General features: G+C 68.4%; 2 protein-coding genes across 2 annotated transcripts; one reads left to right on the plus strand and one right to left on the minus strand.

Annotated features, from left to right (window-relative positions):
* Positions 1-535: 535 nt before the first annotated feature.
* On the minus strand, positions 536-4,472 carry IDH2 (isocitrate dehydrogenase (NADP(+)) 2). The gene is made up of 11 exons (XM_063170074.1): positions 4,412-4,472; positions 3,414-3,505; positions 2,880-3,045; positions 2,338-2,498; positions 2,114-2,257; positions 1,877-2,013; positions 1,628-1,779; positions 1,442-1,554; positions 1,260-1,357; positions 1,067-1,159; positions 536-730 (listed from the first exon to the last, which is right to left on the minus strand). The coding sequence occupies exons 2-11, from the start codon at positions 3,462-3,464 to the stop codon at positions 643-645; spliced, it is 1,203 nt and encodes a 400-aa protein (XP_063026144.1). The 5' UTR covers positions 3,465-3,505; positions 4,412-4,472; the 3' UTR covers positions 536-642.
* A 7,018-nt stretch (positions 4,473-11,490) lies between these two features.
* Positions 11,491-18,819, plus strand: SEMA4B (semaphorin 4B; the record flags this gene model as incomplete). The annotated part of the gene is made up of 14 exons (XM_063170073.1): positions 11,491-11,614; positions 14,242-14,402; positions 14,636-14,698; positions 14,817-14,915; positions 15,028-15,139; positions 15,353-15,469; positions 15,576-15,733; positions 15,898-16,079; positions 16,165-16,315; positions 16,450-16,660; positions 16,740-16,855; positions 16,996-17,159; positions 17,231-17,325; positions 17,449-18,819. Coding segments are annotated over 14 exons (2,529 nt in total), but the record flags the coding sequence as incomplete, so codon positions are not given.
* Between the last annotated feature and the right edge of the window lie 71 nt (positions 18,820-18,890).

Below are 18,890 nucleotides of genomic sequence, written 5' to 3' on the forward strand. Positions count from 1 at the left end.
GCAGAGGACTCACTGCACCCACAGCACACAGGAGCATCCCCAGGAGCACCCAGAGCTGGGCGGGTCCTGGCAGGCATCAGGAGCCAGGGGCCAGCCAGGGCACAGGGGCTGGGGCACCTGTGCTGACCCCACACACCCTGCACTGTGTCAGTGGCTGAGCACCATCTGCCCCATCCCCAACGCCCCGGGGTGGGTCACTCAGCCCACTGCCCCTGCCAGCCTTGGGGCAGGATGGAGATGGCCACAGAGCCTTGCTGAGCCTGGCAGGGCTGGGGACCCCCAGACGCTGTCCTCAGGCCAATGCCAAAATGCTGCAGTGCATGGCCCCCCCAGGCTGGCAAGGCTGAGCTGAGGGCTCTGGTGCCCCCCCTGTGTGCAGTGCAGAGCTGTGCCAGGTGCTGTGCCGTGGCTGGGGAGATATTTAATGGCACAAACTGTTACGGGGTACATGAATCAGGGCAGGACACACACACACCCACACACACCCCCCCACCCCACACTCCCCTGCTACAAAGGCTTTAAAAACACTCCTAAGAAAACTTTAGAAAAATTATTCAACTGTTCCTGAGCTGTGCTGGGGAGCTGGGGAGGGCACTGGGCCCCTCCCAACCCCATCCATCCCAGAGATGGAGAGGCCGTCTCCTATTTCTTGCCCAGAGCCTTGTCCAGGTTGTTCTTGATGGCATCGAGGAAGTCGGTAGTGTTCACAAAGTGCTCATTCAGCTTCACACTGGGGAGACAGACAGGGATTGGGGGGGGTCCCTGCCTGCCTCCTCCCACAGGCACCACAGCCCTGGCTCCAGCATGTGGCCCCTGCCCAACCCAGTCAGTAGCGAACAGCCAACCTGAGTCCCTGGGGACTGTCCAGAGAGGCCAGCAGCTACCACCTGTGGCCACTGTGCCCAGCCAGCTCCTGGACACTTTCCTACTCTCAAGGCTGCCCTGCAGGGCCAGCCCGTCCTTGTGGTCACTGTGCTGTTCTTGTGGCCACCCTAGAGGGTCCCCCCACCCGCACGGTCACCCGTGCAGCCACGCTGCCCCCCTTGTGCCCTGAGAGCCCCCGTACTTGGCAAGGCCGTGGATGCAGCCAGCGAGGTCCTTGGTCATGGTCCCGCTCTCCACGGTGTCCACACACACCTTCTCCAGCGTCTGCGCAAACCTGGGCACGGGTGTGGGGCACGGTTTGCGCAGCTGCTGCCACGGTGCGACCAGAGCAGCTGCTGCAGGGACCCTCCCCGGGGATCCCACCCCCTGCTCACTTGATGAGCTCCGGGTTGCTGTCCAGCTTGCCGCGGTGCTCCAGGCCGCGCGTCCAGGCGAAGATGCTGGCAATGGGGTTGGTGCTGGTGGGTCGGCCCTGCGCAGAGACAGGGGTCAGCTGTCTGCTGGGGACACCCTGCCCTGGGCAGCCTGGCGCAGGCAGCTCACAGGCTCTGCCCACCTTCTGGTGCTCCCGGTAGTGGCGGGTGACAGTGCCGTGGGCGGCCTCGGCCTCAATGGTCTTCCCGTCCGGGCACACCAGGACAGAGGTCATCAACCCCAGGGAGCCGAACCCTGCGGGGGGACAGGGGTCAGGACAGCTCCGGGGGTGACGCTGCAGAGCCCACCACACCCTACCCTGCTCCACCTTGGGCCAGGATGTCTGACTGGACATCCCCGTCGTAGTTCTTGCAGGCCCAGACGAAGCCGCCGGAGGATTTCAGCATCTGGGCAACCATGTCGTCGATGAGCCGGTGCTCGTACCAGATCTTCAGCTTGTCAAACTCCGTCTTGTAGTGCCTGGGAGCCCGGGCCGGGGTCAGCCACGCTCACCCCACGTGGGTCTCACTGCCAGCACCCCCAGGACAGCCCAGACCCCCCCCCCCAAGGTCCATACTTATCAAAGATCTCCTGGAAGATGTCCTTGAAGCGCCCGTCATAGGCCTTGAGGATGGTGTTCTTAGTGCTCAGGTAGAGCGGCCACTTCTTCTGGATGGCGTACTGGAAGCAGCTGTGCGCAAAGCCAGAGATGGACTGCAAGGGAAGCGCAGAGCCTCGTGGCACCCTGTCCCTAGCTGGCATCCCCAGGGTGGGAGGCACGCTGCCCCGAGGGCCCCCTGAGCCCCAGCAGTACCTCGTCCGTGTTGTACATGCCCATGCCCACGCCGCCGCCGGGGAAGTTGAACACCTCCCACTCCTTGGTGCCGCTGCCGTCCTTTGGCGTGAAGATCATCTTGAACGTCCCGGACTTGTCCACCACGAAGTCGGTGGCTTTGTACTGAGGGGGCAGGCAGAGGGTCAGGCAGGGGCGCAGGCAGCTGCTGGGCAGCCACAGCTCCCTGCCGTGCTCTGGCTCACCTGGTCACCGTGGGCGTGGCGGCCAATGGTGATGGGCTTGGTCCAGCCGGGCACCAGCCGGGGAATGTTCTTGCAGATGATGGGCTCCCGGAACACCGTACCCCCCAGGATGTTCCGGATGGTGCCGTTGGGGCTCTTCCACATCTTCTTCAGCTTGAACTCTGTGGGGCATGCAGATGGGACCCCTGAAGCAACCCCAGCCCCCCTGAAGCACATGCCTCCTGCCAGCACCCAGCTCCACTGTGCCACGGGCTGCTGCCAGACCCTGCTGCAAGGGGAGGGAGACAGCCAGCATGAGATCGTGGCTGGCACAGGGCACAGGTCAGCGTGTCCCCAGGCCCATGGGGTCCCCACAGCACCCACAAGCCCCCAGGGTGGGCAGAGGGGCACAGCACTGAGCATGGTGCAGCCCCAACCCACCGGAAACCTGAGCTGGCAGTGGGAAGGCACTGCTGACCCCAGAGGGCACAGACAGGAGGCTCAGCACCCCACGGAGCTGCCAGCACCCCCCCACAGCAACGGGAGCTCGGCCCCGTGCCCACCTTCCACCCTGGCTTCATCAGGCGTGATGGTGGCACACTTGACAGCCACGCTGTACTTCTGCGTGGCCAGCGCTGAGTCAATGGTGACCTGGTCATCCGTCTTGTCCCGATGCGGCAGCCCCAGGTCGAAGTACTTTAGCTGGACATCCACGTTGGGCAGGATGAGCTGAGGGGCCAGCAGAGTGTCAGAAGGCGGGAACAGCGTGGGGTGCCGGGGGAGCAGCACCACGGCATGGCCAGCCCTGGCACCCCTCCCAGCCCAGCCTGGCTGCCTGCCCAAGCTGGTTCCCCCTGCCCCAGGTGGTTCTGCTGACCAGGATGATCCCCCCTGCCTTGAATAGGCCTCTCTGTGTGAGACAGCCCCTGCTGCCCACAACCGCCTCACTTAAAGGTCGTTCTGGTAGTTGTGCCCATTTTACGACCTGCTTCCTGCAGACAGAGGGACGGAGGCAGGAGGGACAGACAGAGGGCAGCACAGGGATCACCGGCTCTCCGTGCAACCCCCCAGCTTCCCGGGGGCACACCCCCCATCACCTTCTCCTTAATGAAGGCCCAGATGATCCGTGTCATCTCGTCCCCGTCCATCTCCACCACTGGGTTTGCCACCTTGATCCGCTTGTCGGCATCTGGAGAGCAGTGGGGGGGGTGTGAGGGGTGCACCCCTGGTCCCACGGCTCCACACCCTTGTGTGGGGCCAGGGCAATCTGTGGGCACCACACAGCTCCATCCAGCCAGGTGTGGGTGCCACCCTGGCTCAGGGCCAGGTACAGGCAAGCCTCACTGGGATCTGGGCCCCTTATTGGGGTCACCACTGCTGGAGTGGGGGTCAGAGTGCAAAATCCACCACGTGAGGGGGACAGGGACAAGGACACATTCCTCCCAGAGTGGGATTTACGTGCAAGCCGGGCTCCAACGCCTCAGTGAGATCAAGAATGGGACCAGAACCAGGAGCAGGTGCAATCCCCTGGGGCCAGATTCAGGCACAAACCGAGGTGCAAATCCCTGTGTGGATCCTGGACCAGGACTAAACCCCTCTGGGTGCCAAACCTGTCTGTGGCTCAGGCTGTAAACCCCCACGCGGTACCCAGAGCAGAGGTGACCCTCCCTGAGTGGGACCGGAGCATTGATAGGCAACAAAACTCTGCGTGGCACCACGACCAGGATTTTGGTACCCTCCTGAGGGGCGAAATTCCGCGTTGGTCCGGGACCTTGAGCGACCCCCCCCCGCACCAGGCTCAGACCAGGTACGAGCTGGAGTGCAAAACGCCACGTGGAACCGGGACCAAACTCCCCAGGGACCAAAGTCACCTGTGAAACCCCCCGTAGAACCGGGACCACCCCCCCAGGAGCACACCCAGCTACAAAACCCGCCGGGGGTCGGCAGGGGCCCGCGGACCGTCGGTACGCGCCACTCCGGATCCCGTTTCAGACACCGCCCCCCTAAAGAATCCGAGCCGCCCCCCCGTGGGTCCGGCGCGCTCCCCGGGCTCGGCGGGCACAGCCCCGCGGTGTCCCCCCGTGTCCCCACTCACAGTGGCGGCGCTGCCCCGCGGCGGCGGCGGGCGGCGGGCAGCGGGGCAGGCGGCGCAGCGCCGGGGCAGCGCGGAGGTAACGGGCGGCCATGGCGTGGGCGGACGCGACGGGGCGGACACCGGGGCGCGGCTCTCTCCGCCCCGGGGCGGGACACAGCCCCGCTCCCCTCGTGGGGCCCCGCGCGGCTCCGAGGGGCCCGCGGGGGGTCCCGCGGCGGGATCGGGCCTGGGCCGCGTCCGGCCCCGGCGCCGGAGCTCGGCGCGGCCGCGATCCGCAGCACCCCCGTTCCCGCCGGAGGGATGTTGCATCCCTGGCTACGTCGGGGTTACGGATACGTGGCCAAACCCCGCGTGGAATGGGGACCAAACTCCTCCGGGACCTGATCCTGTTGTAAATCCCCTCGTGGAACAGGGAACAAAACCCCCTGGGACCAGACCTAGCTGCAAAACCCTGCCTGGGACCAGAAATTAAACGAAACGTGGGGATCAGACACCGGTTTGAAATCCCTCGTGGAACTGAGAATGGCCCCACCCCCCAGGACCAGACCCATTTGCAAAACCCCTCGTGGAACCGGCATCAGACACCCTCAGGATCAAAAACCCAGCTGTAAAAACCCTCCTAGAACCGGGACCAAACCCAGCTGCAAATCCCCGTGTGAAACTGGGGTGGCACATGGGGCTGGGGGCGTGCGTGCACGGCCTGACCCTACATGGAAGCCGCGTCCCTGCTCCCGGCTGGGCTGGCGCGTGACTCGGCAGCTGGATCCAGCAGGACAAGGGCAACTGCCACTGTTCCACCGGGGACCTTCACCTCGCCTGGCCCCGCTGGGGAGGACGAGGAGGAGGAGGAGGAGGAGGACCACGACGACAACGAGGACAACTACCGTGATGACAGCGACGACGGGGGTGATGCACACCAGGGGCACCCCAAGAAGGTGCACGGAGTGTGCCAGGGTTGCCAGGAGGCTGCTCGGGCTGGGAATTTGTTGTCCTGCTGTCCCAGCCAAGCCGATGGCTTTTTTTAGCCACATGGGACGGGCAGAGCCTGCTCCGGGAGGAAAAACAGCCCTGTAGCTGGCAGCCCCCGGCGGAGGGGCAGGGGGAGCTGCGGCAGTCCTTGACGTCGGCTGGCTTTAACATTAACCAGAGCAGGAGCCGCGGGCTGCCGGGGGGGCCGGGCTCCGCCGTGTCCGTGCTCCCAGCGCCCGGCCCGGGCTGCCGCGGCCCGCCGCCCCGGCCGGCCCTGCTCGGGGGCTGCCCCCCGGCTGCCCTGGCCCTGGCCCCGCGGCCGGAGCCGCCCAGAGACCGCAGCGCCGGCAGGACGGGGCCAGGCCAGCGCCGGGACGGTCCCCGCGAGGAGGGCCCGGGGGCGGCCATGTGGCACAGGCCCAGGGCAGGCCCCACACAGCGGCACCGCCCGTGCATCCCGGGCCGCGGCCCGGCCGCCTCCCGCTGCTCCGCTCCAGCGTACGGCCACCCTGGGGACACAGAGGGCCGGCATCCCGGTGTGCTCCACGGCCGCCCTGGGGACACAGAGGGCCGGCAGGGGCCGGCACTTCAGGGGGGACAGGTCCCGGAGATTTGGGGCCCAGCCAGAGGTCGAGAAGGACACGGTGTGGGGCTGTGTGTGTCTGCCCGTGGAGGGGGCACCGAGGGGCTGACAGGGCCGCGTTCCCTCATGCTGCCCGCAAACACACGAGCCCTCAGCGCTGCCCAGAGCTGCTGGCCCGCGGGCTGGAGTGGGGGCTGTGTCCCCCCTTGGGCGACCATTGAGCTCCTGGGGCTGCCAGCGTGGCCCTGCCTGGGCACTTCTGCCAGGCCAGTGCAGGCAGTGTTTCAGTGTCCGTGATCCCAGCAGCTCTGGGTACTGCTGGCACCCAGCTGCCAGCCACCAGCTCTGTGTGCCACTGTGGGCACACCCACGGCCATGCTGTCCCTGAACCACACAGAGCTACGCATTGCCATGAGGTGCCCAGTCCCATGAATTGCCCCAAAACTCCCTGAGCTCGCCACCACCACAAGGATCTCATCATGATGCCTGGGGCCGTGTACACAGGCATTACGTGTCCCCATAGCCACCCCTGCTACCAGGGACCCTCAGGAAGGGCCCCCAGTGGGTGCTGCCCCCCAAACCACTCTCCCCAGTAGTCCCATGGTGCTGGAAGCCGCTCAGTGTGCTGGGGCTGAAACACTCAGTGCTGGGCAGGACCCCTTTAGGGCCGGTGCCATCCCAGGAACCGTGGGGGCAGCGATGGCCCCCTGCAGTTCCCGCCCCCCATGGGGGTGACTGCCCAGGCGGGAGCAGCAGCCCCACATTGGGGTGACTGCCCAGGCAGGAGCGGCCGCCCCACATTGGGGTGACTGCCCAGGCGGGAGCAGCAGCCCCCAAAGTGGGGGTGACTCCCGGGCGGGAGCAGCAGCTCCACACTGGGGGTGACTGCCCAGGCGGGAGCGGCCGCCCCACACTGGGGGTGACTCCCGGGCGGGAGCAGCAGCCCCCAAAGTGGGGGTGACTCCCGGGCGGGAGCAGCAGCTCCACACTGGGGGTGACTCCCGGGCGGGAGCAGCCCTCCCCCGGCCCGCGCTGGCCCGGGGCCCCCGGCGCGGCGGCGGGGCCGGGGCGGGGCGGGGCGGGGCGGGGCGGGCCGGCCCTTTGTTGTGCTGCGGGCGGAGCCCCCCGGAGCCGCCCCCGCACCGCCCCGCGCCGCCGGGGGGAACACCCCGGAGCCGCCCCCGCCGCCTGCGGCTCCCGCCGCGCCTCGGAGCCGCCGAGCGGGTGAGCAGCGGGGGGCACCGGGCGCGGGAGGCGTGCGGGAGCAGCGGGTGTGCAAGGGACGGGCGCGCCCGCGGGGTGCGTGTGCGAGGGCCGGGCTCGGGTGGGTGCGCGGGCACGCGCCGTGCAAGGGGCCGCGCGTGCACGTGCACGGGGGTCCCCGAGGGACGGGTGCGGGGGCTGGGAGTGCGTGAATGTGAGAACGCGCGGGTGTGTGACCGTGTGTGACTGACTGTGTGTGTGACTGACTGCGTGATTGTGTGCCTGTGCGTGCGAGTGACAGCGTGTGAGAGTGTGTGTGCATCACTGTGCGTCTGTGTGTGTGTGACAATGTGTGTGTGCATTGCTGCGTGGCTCTGTGATTGTATGACAATGTGTGAGTGACAATGTGTGTGCGTCGTTGTGTGATTGTGTGACTGTGAGTGACAATGTGTGTGCATTGCTGTGTGGCTGTGCGTGAGTGACAATGTGTGTGCATTGCTGTGTGTGCACCTGGGTGTGCCTGTGTGACTGAGCCGGTGGGTGTGCCTGTGTGTGTGCCTGTGTAAGTGTGTGTGCATGTGTGTCTGTGTGTGCCTGTGTAAGTGTGTGTGCCTGTGTGTGTCTGTGTGTGTGTGGGGTGCAGGCGTGCCGGGCCGTTCCCACAGCCTGTTCCCAGGCCGGTGTTTGCCGCCCAGGGTGTGAGCACCCCGTGACCCGTCTGCGTGTGTTTACATGTGCCGGGTGTGCGTACAGCAGGCCGAGGGTGTGGAGGCACACACACGGCGCTCAGGACAGCGTCACAGCTGCTCACGGGCAGGCGTGTCAGAGCCCGCTCGGGACTGGGCCACGCGTGTGTGCGGTGTGTCCCACGGGTGTGATGTGCCCCGACGCCTGCGGGGTGCACATGTGCTGTGTGTCCCACACATGTGGCCCCAGCGTCTGAGGATCTGCTGGTGCCCAGGCAGCCCCTGGTCTTGGGCTGCAGGGAGGGTCAGGGTCCCATGGGCTTTTGGGTCATCCCTTGGGCCCTAGTGCCTGCTCCAACTGGGCCTGGGGCTGCTTAGGGGGCTGGCACCCCCTCTGACCCCGAGGAGCACCAGGGCAAGGGTAGCGAGGGTGCCACGGGACCGAGGGTGCCGTGGGGCTGAGGAGACCGGTGCTGCTTTGGGCTCTGTGGAGTCAGGACTGGCTGGGAAGGGGGCACCCATCCCTGAGCCTGGACCCTCCATTCCTGTACTCCGGGGAGCTGACACACCTGTGCTCAGAGTCCACCACCTCGCTGCCCCCCAAGGGTGCTCAGTGGCTGGGGTTCCTGATGGCTCTTCCCTGCCCTGTGCCAGGGCTGCCCAGCAAGGGGTGGGGGCCCTGTGTACCCTGCAGCTCCGTAGGCAGGCAGTGCAGGGTTCAGACTGGTCCTGGCATCGCAGGGGACAGGTGGACTGTGGGGATACCCCCTTGTCCTCAGAACTGTCTCTACCATTGTGCAGGAGCGATGGGAGCAATGAAACGGGTGTGTGTGGTGGGGCACCCAGTGCCCCGGGTGCAGGTGCCCCGCAGTGCCCTGCCGGGGCAGAGGGGATGCTGTGGGGCAGCGTGGGGCTGGCTGTGTGCCACCACCCCCGCCCCAGCCAGGGCGTCCTGGCAGTAGGGTCTGAGCTCACGGTGGGCCAGAGAGGTGGGGGGCAGCCCAGCTTGGCCCCGAGGGAGGCCCTTGGCTAGGCAGGGTGTCTCAGCCGGTGCACGTGGAATGGGGGATGCCCGGGGCCCGTGGGGAGCCTGTCAGAGCTGCCAGGAGCTGCAGAGCGCTCCAGCTGCGGCCGGGTATCCCCGCTGCAGGGAGACCCGCGGTGTGCGGGCAGCCGGCGCTCGGCAGCTGGGGCTGCAGCATCTGTGGCTGGGCAGGGCCCTCCGCTCTCTGCAGGTGTGCATGCGTGCGTGCTCACCCTCCGTGCGTGTGCGTGCTCAGAGCAGGCACTGCCGGCTGCTGTCTGGCGGCTCCCGCAGCCAGCCGGTTCGGGGGCGAGCGTGTGAGCCCCGCCAGGTGGGGAGAGCCCGGCTGCGTGGGCAGCGTGCGAGCCGGGCGCAGGTCCCTGAGCAGGGGCCGTGCTGGGGCAGGCTGCGGGGGCTGCTGGAGCCGCTGGGCAGCAGCAGCAGCTGCGGTGAGGCACACGCAGCCCGGCCCGCTCTCTGCAGGCGGCAGCAGCGCCCGGTTCCATCGCTGCCTTCCCAGGCACCCGCTGCCAGTGGGAGTGGGGTGCGGGCGCTGGCGTGGGAATTCGGTGCAGAAACCACCGCCCCACCTACCTGCTGACCCCAGGCCACGGGTTTTGGTGCTGCCCAAAGCCCAGAGAGGTTTCCCCGTTGCCGGCAGTGGGCAGGGAGGGCGGCACGGCCGCCGCAGCGGGGCGTGCCAATGCCTGCAGCGGGGCGTGGGGCACGCACGGGCCTGCCGGGGTGCAGAGCGGGGCAGGGAGCTGCGGTGCCCCCGGCACTGCCCCGCTGGCAGCTGCGTGGGCAGGACAGGAGATAAATGGGAGTTTGGCGTAAACAGCCCTGGCTGCCAGCAGCGCTGGAGTGCCGCTTAAAGGCACAGGCTCTGGCCTGGTTCTGCTGCCTGCTCCTGCCCTCCCTCCCGGCCTGCTCTGCCCTCCTTTTCCTCCCTGCCTGCCCCTTCCCTTTCCTTCTCTCCTGCTCCTGCCCTCCCTGCTCACCCCAGAGCAGCTGCCCTCCCCACGGGGGCTCCCCCGTCCTCGCTGCATGCCATCGCACCCGGGTGTTGACGCAACCCTGCCACGGCCGTGCACAGGTGGCAGCCAGGTCCCTGGAGCCCCCCAAGATGCCGTGGGACGTGGGGCAGGGGGCCATGGCTGCAGGGTGAGCGCCTTCTCCCACCCTGTTCAGGGTGACGTGCTCGGCTGGCTGAGTCCCGGCCGTCTGTGCCACTTCCCGGGCAAAGGGTGCTGCTGATAAGGCTGGGGTGGAGCTGTGGGACTGTCCCGGGCCTGGGAAGGAACAGCAGGAGCAGCGGGAACAGGAAGGGAGCAAAGTCGATTTGGGGCAGAAGGGCAGCCCAGAGCCCCAGCACTGGACAGCAGGTATGACCTGTGAGTGGGCACCATCCGGCAGTGCCAGGCGGGCAGAGTGTGGGAGTGTGGGCACGGCTGTCCCGGGAGTGTGGGCACAGGCATCCACGGAGTGTGGGCACGGCTGTCCTGGGTGTAGGGGAGCGTTTCTCCTGGGCAGGGGGCTCCAGGTGGGTCCCGCCATTGCAATCCAGGGCTGGGACTGACCAAGAAGGACACGGGAAGCTCTGCCCCAGACCCCACACTGGGAGGGCAGCGCTGGGTCCCCCGGCCCCAGTGTGCTGCCTGGGGGATCCTCGGACCCCGTCCCCCTGTCCCCCCGTCCCGTTGCCATGGCGATGTAAGGAGTTGTCATTAATAACAGTTGCGTGGGCGCTGCTGGCCGGGTGGGCAGTGCTCTGAGGGCTCGGTGAGCCCTGCCCACGGCCCAGCCAGCCAGGGACAGAGCCCCCCGAGGGCCAGGCAGAGATCGTGCCCAGCACTGCCTGCTCGGCGGGACCCCTGGCGCGGGCACAGGGGCTGGCAGGGTTGTGTCGCCTGCACCGAGTGCTGCCTGTGGGGGCACCGCTGCCGGCCAGGTGTGCCCGTGGTGGGGCTGGCTCAGGCACCCGGTGGTACCCCGTGGCTCGGGAGGGAGGGAGGGAGCGCTGGGCTGCGGCGAGCAGAGCCCCCAGCCCCGGCAGTGTGGCCGTGGGGCACAGCTGAGGGACAAGGGGGCGGCTCTGGTAGCGGCCACGGGGCCGAGCTGTCCCCAGGAGGGCAGGACACTCCCGGGACAGCTTTTCCGGGGACAGCAAGATGTGCTCCCAGCCAGCCCCCTGCACGCCCCGGGGTCCCGGCCCCACCGGCCTTCCCTGATCGCGGGGAGTCCCTGGCTGCCGCCAGCCCGGGGACAAAGCCCCGTTCCCTCCGGACCGTGGCGGCCGCGGGGCGGGGGCTGGGGCCGGGTCCCGCTGGGGCGGCGTGGGGGCGGTACCGGCGGGGAACCGCCCGCCTCCTCTTCCGAGCGGCCCACCCCGCCCGGGGCACCGGCGGGCTGGGGCCGAGCGGGTCGGCGCGCCCGGGAGCGGCTGGGTACGGCTCGGGAGCGGATCAGGAGCGCTCGGGCGGGGCCGGTTCGGTCCGGCCGGCGGGGCCCGCCCGTGGCTGTACGCCCGGTGCCGCGGGGCGGGGGCCGGGCCGTGCCGTACCGAGCCGCTGAGCCCCTTCTCTTCCCGCAGGTCTGCAGCGCCCGGGCGGCTTCGCGGCCGCGGCGGAGCCCCGCGGCTCGGTCCGGGATGGCGGCGCGGCCGGTGCTGCCGGTGCTGGCGGCGCTGCTGCTCTCGGCGGCTCCGGAGCCTGTCCCGCGGGTCAGCCTGCCCTACGGTGAGTGTCCGCTGCCTTCGGTGGGTGAGGGTCCGCCGGCACCGGGGAGGGGAGCCAGCCCCCGCCGAGGGCTCCGGCTGGCGTCTGCCCCGGGGCGGCGGAGCGTCCCGCGTCCCCCGGGCTCTGAACGCCGCGTGGAAACGCCGTGTGACAGCCCCGCCGGCTCCCCGGGACACCGGGAGCCCTCCGTCCTCGGGACACGGAGCACGGCTGGGGCAGAGCCCCGGGGTGCTGCGGGGTGTGCGGTCACGCAGGCCCGCGCAGAGCCGCAGCGGGGGTGGGTGTGCCGGGGGCACCCGGGACCGAGCACTTGTGCCCCGCGAGCGGGGCGGCGGTGGCGGCCGGGTTCCGTACCAGATGGGGAGGGTGAGCCGGCCGGGGCACTCTGCTCAGGGTGTCCCTGGGGTGGGGGACGCGCCACAGCCCCTCCTGTGCCGTGCTCAGCTCCGGACAGCTCTGAGCCCCTCTGCAGGCACTTGTCACCTGCGAGGCCCGAGTGCGGGGGGCTGCGCTGGGCAGGGGCCAGGAGGGACATCCAGGAGGGTGCTAGGGCAGGCAGAACTGTAACAAGTGGGGGGCCTGTTTGCAGCCCCCTCTGCCCTGCAGAGCCCCCAGCAGCTGGCACGGGCTGGGCGAGGCGTGGGGCGCGCTGCTCGGGCTCACCCTGGCAGCTGTGCCGTGCGGGGGAGCCACCCACGGCTGCGCTGCCAGGAGTGGCTGGATCCAGCTGCTGCCGGCCAGCAGAGCCCATCCCGTCCTGCGCTGGGAGGCTGCCGTGGTTTGGGCAGCTGCGAGCGCTCCCTGGCTCAGCGTGCTGCGCTCACTAGTGTCGATGTGGCCCCAGCACACGCTCCCATGACCGCTGGCCGCGGCCGTGGTGGCTCCAGCAGATGTGGGACCTGCTGAGCTGGACAGGAGGCTGGGACCCAGTGAGACAAGCAGCTCGGCATCGTGCCACGCTGTGCTGTGCCGTGTTGAGCCACGCTGCCCGGCCCTGCCTGCACAGACCGGTTCTGCCCCGTGCTCTGCACACCTGTGGGAGCTGTGGGGCTGCAGCCACGGGCACTGCCCGGGGATCCCGGCCTGGACCCCGGCGAGGCGGGGCAGCTGGGTGGGGAGCAGGGGCCGGTGGCCGGTGTGTGTCCGGCGGTGGCTCCCTCGGAGCTGCCCACGTGGGGCTGCGGTCGGTGGAAGGGAGGAGCTGGGAGCTGCTCCCCTGGGAGCACTGGATGTGCCTGCAGCAGGTTTGTCTGGAAGAAGCAGGTCTTGTCCTGACAGGTCCCTGGCAGCCACACCAGCAGCTAGCTCCCCGTGTCGGCACAGCTCTGCAAGGCACAGGGGCCCCGTTGCCCCTCCGCTGCCGTGCCCATCACGGGTGGCATCGCCCCACCACTAGGGTGCAGGGCCCCTCACAGGAGGATGCCCTGGGGCATCAGCTTCCTCCTCTCTGCACCACTGTGGAGAGCTGGGCTGGTGCTGGGCCCAGCTGAGCCCCCCGGAACGGGGAGGATGCTGCCCCATCTAGAGGCACCTGGGGTTGGTGGAGCAATGGGAGGGGAGAGCTACAGGGTGCTCCCCACAGTACCACTGCCCCACAGCTCCTCGATCCCTCACAGTGGTTCTCGCCAGGCAGGGCCTGGCAGGAGCTCTGGGTTTGTTGTCCTGGTGGGGCTCTGGGAGCAGGCAGGGGCTTGGGGGAGGTCAGGGAGTTGGCAGCGTGAGTCAGCCCGACGTGTCCCGCTCACACAGCCAGGCCCATCTGATTCAGAGCGGCGCTAGGAGAGGAAGGGCTTCCGGGGCCAGGCCACCCACGCGGGACAGGACGGCATGGGACGGGACAGGACGGGCACTCCCTGACTCAGCATGGACTCAGCACGGCCACTGGCCCGTGTCCGGCACGGGCTGAGCCCCGTGGGGCAGTGTGGGCAGCACGGGCTGAGCCCCACATCCAGCACGGGCTGAGCCCCGTGGGGCAGTGTGGGCAGCATGGGCTGAGCCCCACATCCAGCACGGGGCTGAGCCCCACATGCAGCATGGGGCTGAGCCCTGTGTTTTGCAGAGGCTGAGCCCTCTGGGGCAGTGTGGGCAGCAGCAGGATGAGCCCCACTTCCAGCACGGGGCTGAGCCCTCTGTTTTGCAGAGCCTGAGCCCCGCAGGGCAGTGTGGGCAGCATGGGCTGAGCCCCACATCCAGCACAGGGCTGAGCGCCGCATCCAGCACTGGGCTGAGCCCTCTGTTTTGCAGAGGCTGAGCCCTGCGGGCTGGGGCATGAGGATACTCCCAGCGCTCATCTCCCTGTGGGCCTGGGCTGGGCTGAGCCTGCCGTGCTGCAGGGCTGAGTCCAGGGCTGGACGTGGCTGGGCAGCTGCCCCAGTGCTCAGCAGGGCTCTTGTGGCATCCTGAGGGCCAGGAGGTGGCTGTGCCTCGCGGCGGCCTCGGGCACTAGCAGGGCCCTGCACAGTGCGCTGTGGTGTGTCTGGCGCTGTGGGCAGAGCTGGATCTGGCCCTGGCTGCCCCGGGTGGGTGGCATGGCCGAGGTGCTGGGCAGAGGGACAGGAGCAGCCGTGGTGCAGGGTCCTGGGGTGAGGTGCCAGCACGAGGCTGATGCCTGTCGCTCTGCCCCACAGACTCGGCCGAGAGGGTGGTGCGGCGCTTTGAGGCACCTGGCGTGTCCAACTACACGACCCTGCTGCTGAGCCCGGACGGCAGGACGCTCTACCTGGGGGCACGAGAGCTGCTCCTCACCCTCAACACCAGCAACTTTCAGCCCAGCTCCCCAGCTCGTAGGGTGAGCCCAGGGTGGGCTGGGCGGCCCTTGGGGAGGGAGGGGGCACCCAGCTGGAGTGCTGGGGATCCCCACCAGCATTTGGGTCCGTGTGAGCCATCGTGTATTCAGGACCAGCCGCCCTAGAGCAGGATGATTGAGGTGGGGAGGATGTGGTTGCTATGAACAAGCCCAAGGAGGGTGTGGGTTGACCAGACAGGGACGGGGGACTCCCAGTGACTGTCCCTTCTCCACAGCTGCTGTGGAGTGCAGATGAGGAGAAGAAGAGGCAGTGTGTGTTCAAGGGCAAGGACCCCCAGGTGAGCCCCACTGCCAGCAGGCGTCGGGGGCAGTGGTGGGTACGGGCAGTGCCCTGTGCGGGGTGGGTATGGGTGAGAGCTGAGCCAAGGGCTGAGCTGGGTCCTCTGACCCCCACAGAGGGACTGTCACAACTACATCAAGCTGCTGCTGCAGCTGAACAGCACCCACCTGTACACCTGTGGGACCTGCGCCTTCAGCCCGGCCTGCGCCTACATCGTGAGTACAGGAACAGGGTCCCCTGCAGGTCCCCCCGTGCCGTCAGGGCCCTGCCCTGGGGTCCCTGGCACTGGGACAAGTGCTGCTGGCTCACAGCCTCCTCCTGCTGCAGAACGTGCAGCACTTCAGCCTGGAGCGGGACGCGTCGGGGAAGGTGGTGCTGGAGGACGGGAAGGGACGCTGCCCCTTTGACCCTGAGTACCGCTCCACAGCTGTCATGGTCGGTAAGGCACGACACCCTGGGACCCCCGCCCTTCCTCCTGTGCCCCCTGGAGCCCTCGCCCTCCCTGCAGCGCCCTGGGACCTTTGCCCTCCTCCCCGTGCCTCCTGTCCCTGCGTCTGCCCGGCCAAGCCGTGCCAAGGCCAGGCTGTCTCGGCCCCAGCAGGGCCATGCTGGTGCCGTGTGGCGGGTCCCAGCAGGAACGTGTCTTTGGCAGACGGCGAGCTCTACGCCGGGACCGTCAGCAACTTCCAGGGCAATGAGCCGACCATCTCCCGCAGCCAGGAGAGCCGCATCGCCCTCAAGACCGAGAACTCCCTCAACTGGCTGCAAGGTGAGGGCTGAGGGCTGGGGCTGGCACGGCTGCTTGGGGCCTCTCTCCCCTGCAGCGAGGGAGGAAAGGAATGGGGCCAGAGTGCTGAGGGTGCTCGTGCCCCCAGACCCAGCGTTCGTGGGCTCAGCCTACCTGCGGGAGAGCCTCCCTGCCGGCAACCCTGAGGGTGACGACGACAAGGTCTACTTCTTCTTCAGCGAGACTGGGAAGGAGTTTGACTATTTTGAGAACACCATCGTCTCCCGCATCGCACGTGTGTGCAAGGTGGGCATAAGGCAGCAGGGGGGTGTGGGGGCTGTGCCTGGGGCGTGACTCGCTGCTGGGGTGGGGGGATGTGGGGCCATCCTGCACACCTGGACCCCCATTCTCTCAGTGTGTGGGGTGCCCTGCGGCCGCGGCATCGCCCCCTGACCCGCCGTGCCACGCAGGGGGACCAGGGCGGGGAGCGCGTGCTGCAGCGGCGCTGGACAACCTTCCTGAAGGCACAGCTGCTCTGCTCACACCCTGAGGACGGGTTCCCCTTCAACGTGCTGCAGGACATCTTTGTGCTCACCCCGGATGAGCTGCGCTGGAGGGAGACGCTCTTCTACGGTGTCTTCACCTCGCAGTGGTGAGTGGTGGGGAGCCAGGGCAGCACGGGGGGTTTGGCAGGGCCAGGCCCTGATCTTGCCGCGGGCTGTGCCCGTCCTCACCAGGAACAAGGGCGGGCTGGGCAGCTCGGCCGTCTGCGCCTTCCCCATGCGCAGCGTGCAGCGCGCCTTCGGCGGGCTCTACAAGGAGGTGAACCGCGAGACGCAGCAGTGGTACACGGACACCGGCCCCGTGCCGGAGCCCCGGCCGGGCATGGTAGGTGGCCCCTTGGCGCCTGCCCGAGCGCAGGACGCAGCACTGCCCCGTTGCTCTCCTGCTCCCAGTGGCTGCCACAGCATGGTACCCAGCCGCTTCCCCAGGCCCTTCCGAGCCCCTTCCTTTCCCTGCAGTGCATCACCAGCCACACGCGGCACCTGAAGATCAATTCATCGCTGCAGATGCCAGATCGAGTGCTGAACTTTATCAAGGACCACTTCCTGATGGACAGCCCTGTGCGCAGCCAGCCGCTGCTGCTGCAGAGCCAGCGGCGCTACCAGCAGATCGGCGTGCACCGCGCGCCCGGCCTGCGCGGCACCTACGACGTCCTCTTCCTGGGCACGGGTGGGTGCAGGCGGGCTGGGCAGGCCAGGCTCTGTGCCCTGCGCCCCGGCCCTGCTCAGCACGGCCCCTCTGTTTGCAGACGACGGGCGGCTGCACAAGGCCGTGAGGGTGAACCACGGCGTGCACATCATTGAGGAGATCCGCCTCTTCCCTGACGGGCAGCCCATTCTCCAGCTGCTGCTGGACCAGGACCAGGCAGGAGCTGGGGCGAGGGGGGCACTGGGGGATCTGCCTGCTTGAGGCTGGTCCTGTTTGTGGGCTGGGGGACAGAAACCTGGGAAGGCAGGGGTGTGCAGGAGCCCACCCTGCTGACCCCAGCGTGTCCCCTCCTGCAGGGTCTTGTGTATGCAGCCACCTACACAGCAGTGGCCCAGGTGCCCTTTGCCAACTGCAGCCTGTACCGCAGCTGTGGGGAATGTGTGCTGGCACGGGACCCCTTCTGTGCCTGGAGCCGGGGTGCCTGCCGCAGGCTCGCCCCACATCCCCCGGCACACCCACAGTAAGTGTGCACCCTCTGCCATCCCCTCCACCCCAGGGCACCCCACTGCCCTGCCCTCCCTCTGTTCCCAGGCTCTGGGCACAGGACATCGAGGATGCCGACACGGAGCGGCTCTGCCAGCCGGCCAACGCCTCCCAGCCCCGTCCCCGCATCCTCCTGCCCCCAGGTGAGTTCCCGCTGGTGCTGCTGTGAGTGTGTGTCCTGGGGGATCCCCCAGACTCCTGATCCACCATCAGCAGCCCCTGCCCACGGCTGGGGCCCCGTCGCTGATGCTGGCTTGTCTCTGCAGCCTCAGGCTCCCCGTGCCAGCAGATCCAGCTCCCTCCCAACGCGGTGCGGCCGCTGCCGTGCCGGCTGCTCTCCAACCTGGCCTCGCGGAGCTGGCTGCACAACGGGGCTCCTGTCAACGCCTCCTACCTGGTGCTGCCCGACGGAGCCCTCATTCTGGTGGGCAGCCCGGAGCGCGCAGGCACCTACGAGTGCTGGTCGCTGGAGGAGGGCTTCCGCAAGCTGATGGCCAGCTACTGCGTGGGCGTGCAGGAGCCAGCCCTCGGGCCAGCAGACCCTGGCAGGAAGGTGGCTGCTGGCCGTGACGCCCTGGAGACGGTCAGCACATCGCGGAGCACCTCAGCGGTGGGCAGTGCTGCAGCACGGCTGGACGGCAAGACCTACTGGACCGAGTTCCTGGTGATGTGTGTGCTCTTTGCCGCCGCCGTCCTCGTGCTGGCCTTCTTCGTGCTGCACCGGCACCGCGACGGCATGAAGGCCTTGGTGGAGCCCGGCGACCCCAGCAGGCACCAGAAGCCGCCCCGCAAGCCGGTGGAGAGCCTGCCCCTGAATGGCAGCAGCCTGCCCAGCACGGCTCCTGAGCACAAGGGCTACCAGGCCCTGCAGGACAACTACATCGTCAGTACCCCCGTGCATGAGCCCCCAGGACCTCCACGCACCTTCTCTGAGTCAGAGAAGAGGCCTCTCCACGTCCGTGACAGCTTTGTGGAGGTGTCTCCTGCCTGCCAAAGACCCCGGGTGCGCCTGGGCTCCGAGATCCAGGACTCGGTGGTGTGACGGGGACGACAGCCGAGCCCTCACTCACCACTGCCTCTGCTCTGCTGAGCCTCGCCGGACCATGCACCACTGCCAGGGTTCGTGTCGTCTGTGTGTGCATGCCCAGAGCCCGGCACCCACCCTCTGCGGCAGCGCCCACCAGCCAGCGGGGCCTAGAGCCTGGCGGCTCCCTGGCATCACCTCGGTACCTGTGGGTGTGAGGGGCGCCTCGTGCCCGCCAGGGCCCTGCAGGACGGCTCCAGCCCGGCGTCCCTGCTGCAGGGATGGGCACGGCTCCTGGCTCAGGCTGCTGGTGCCGGGCTGACCCCCTCTATGCAGAGGGCAGGAGGGGCGGCCGCAGACCCCCCGTGCCCCAACTCACTGTGACGTCCTGCTGGGGACCCAGGGCCACGCGTGCGGCTGGGCAGCGCCAGCCCCGCGGCATGTGCTGTGTGTTTGTGCTTGGTTCGTTTTTGATATGTGGAAAATGTGAATTGTGTCCGGGGAAGGGGAGCTGGGAACAGCTTCCCCTGCGCTGGGTGGGCAGGGACACCCCCACGGCCCCACGCGCGTGTGTGGAAACGTCTCTTGTTTTTATATAAAGTCCTTCAGACACGTGCGTGCGGCAGGGCTCCGTGCCTTCCTCAGGCAGAACCTTCCCGGCTGGCCCCGTGGAGAGCAGCCTCG

This window comes from Melospiza melodia, chromosome 15 (genome assembly GCF_035770615.1).
Source record: "Melospiza melodia melodia isolate bMelMel2 chromosome 15, bMelMel2.pri, whole genome shotgun sequence".
NCBI lineage: Eukaryota > Metazoa > Chordata > Aves > Passeriformes > Passerellidae > Melospiza > Melospiza melodia.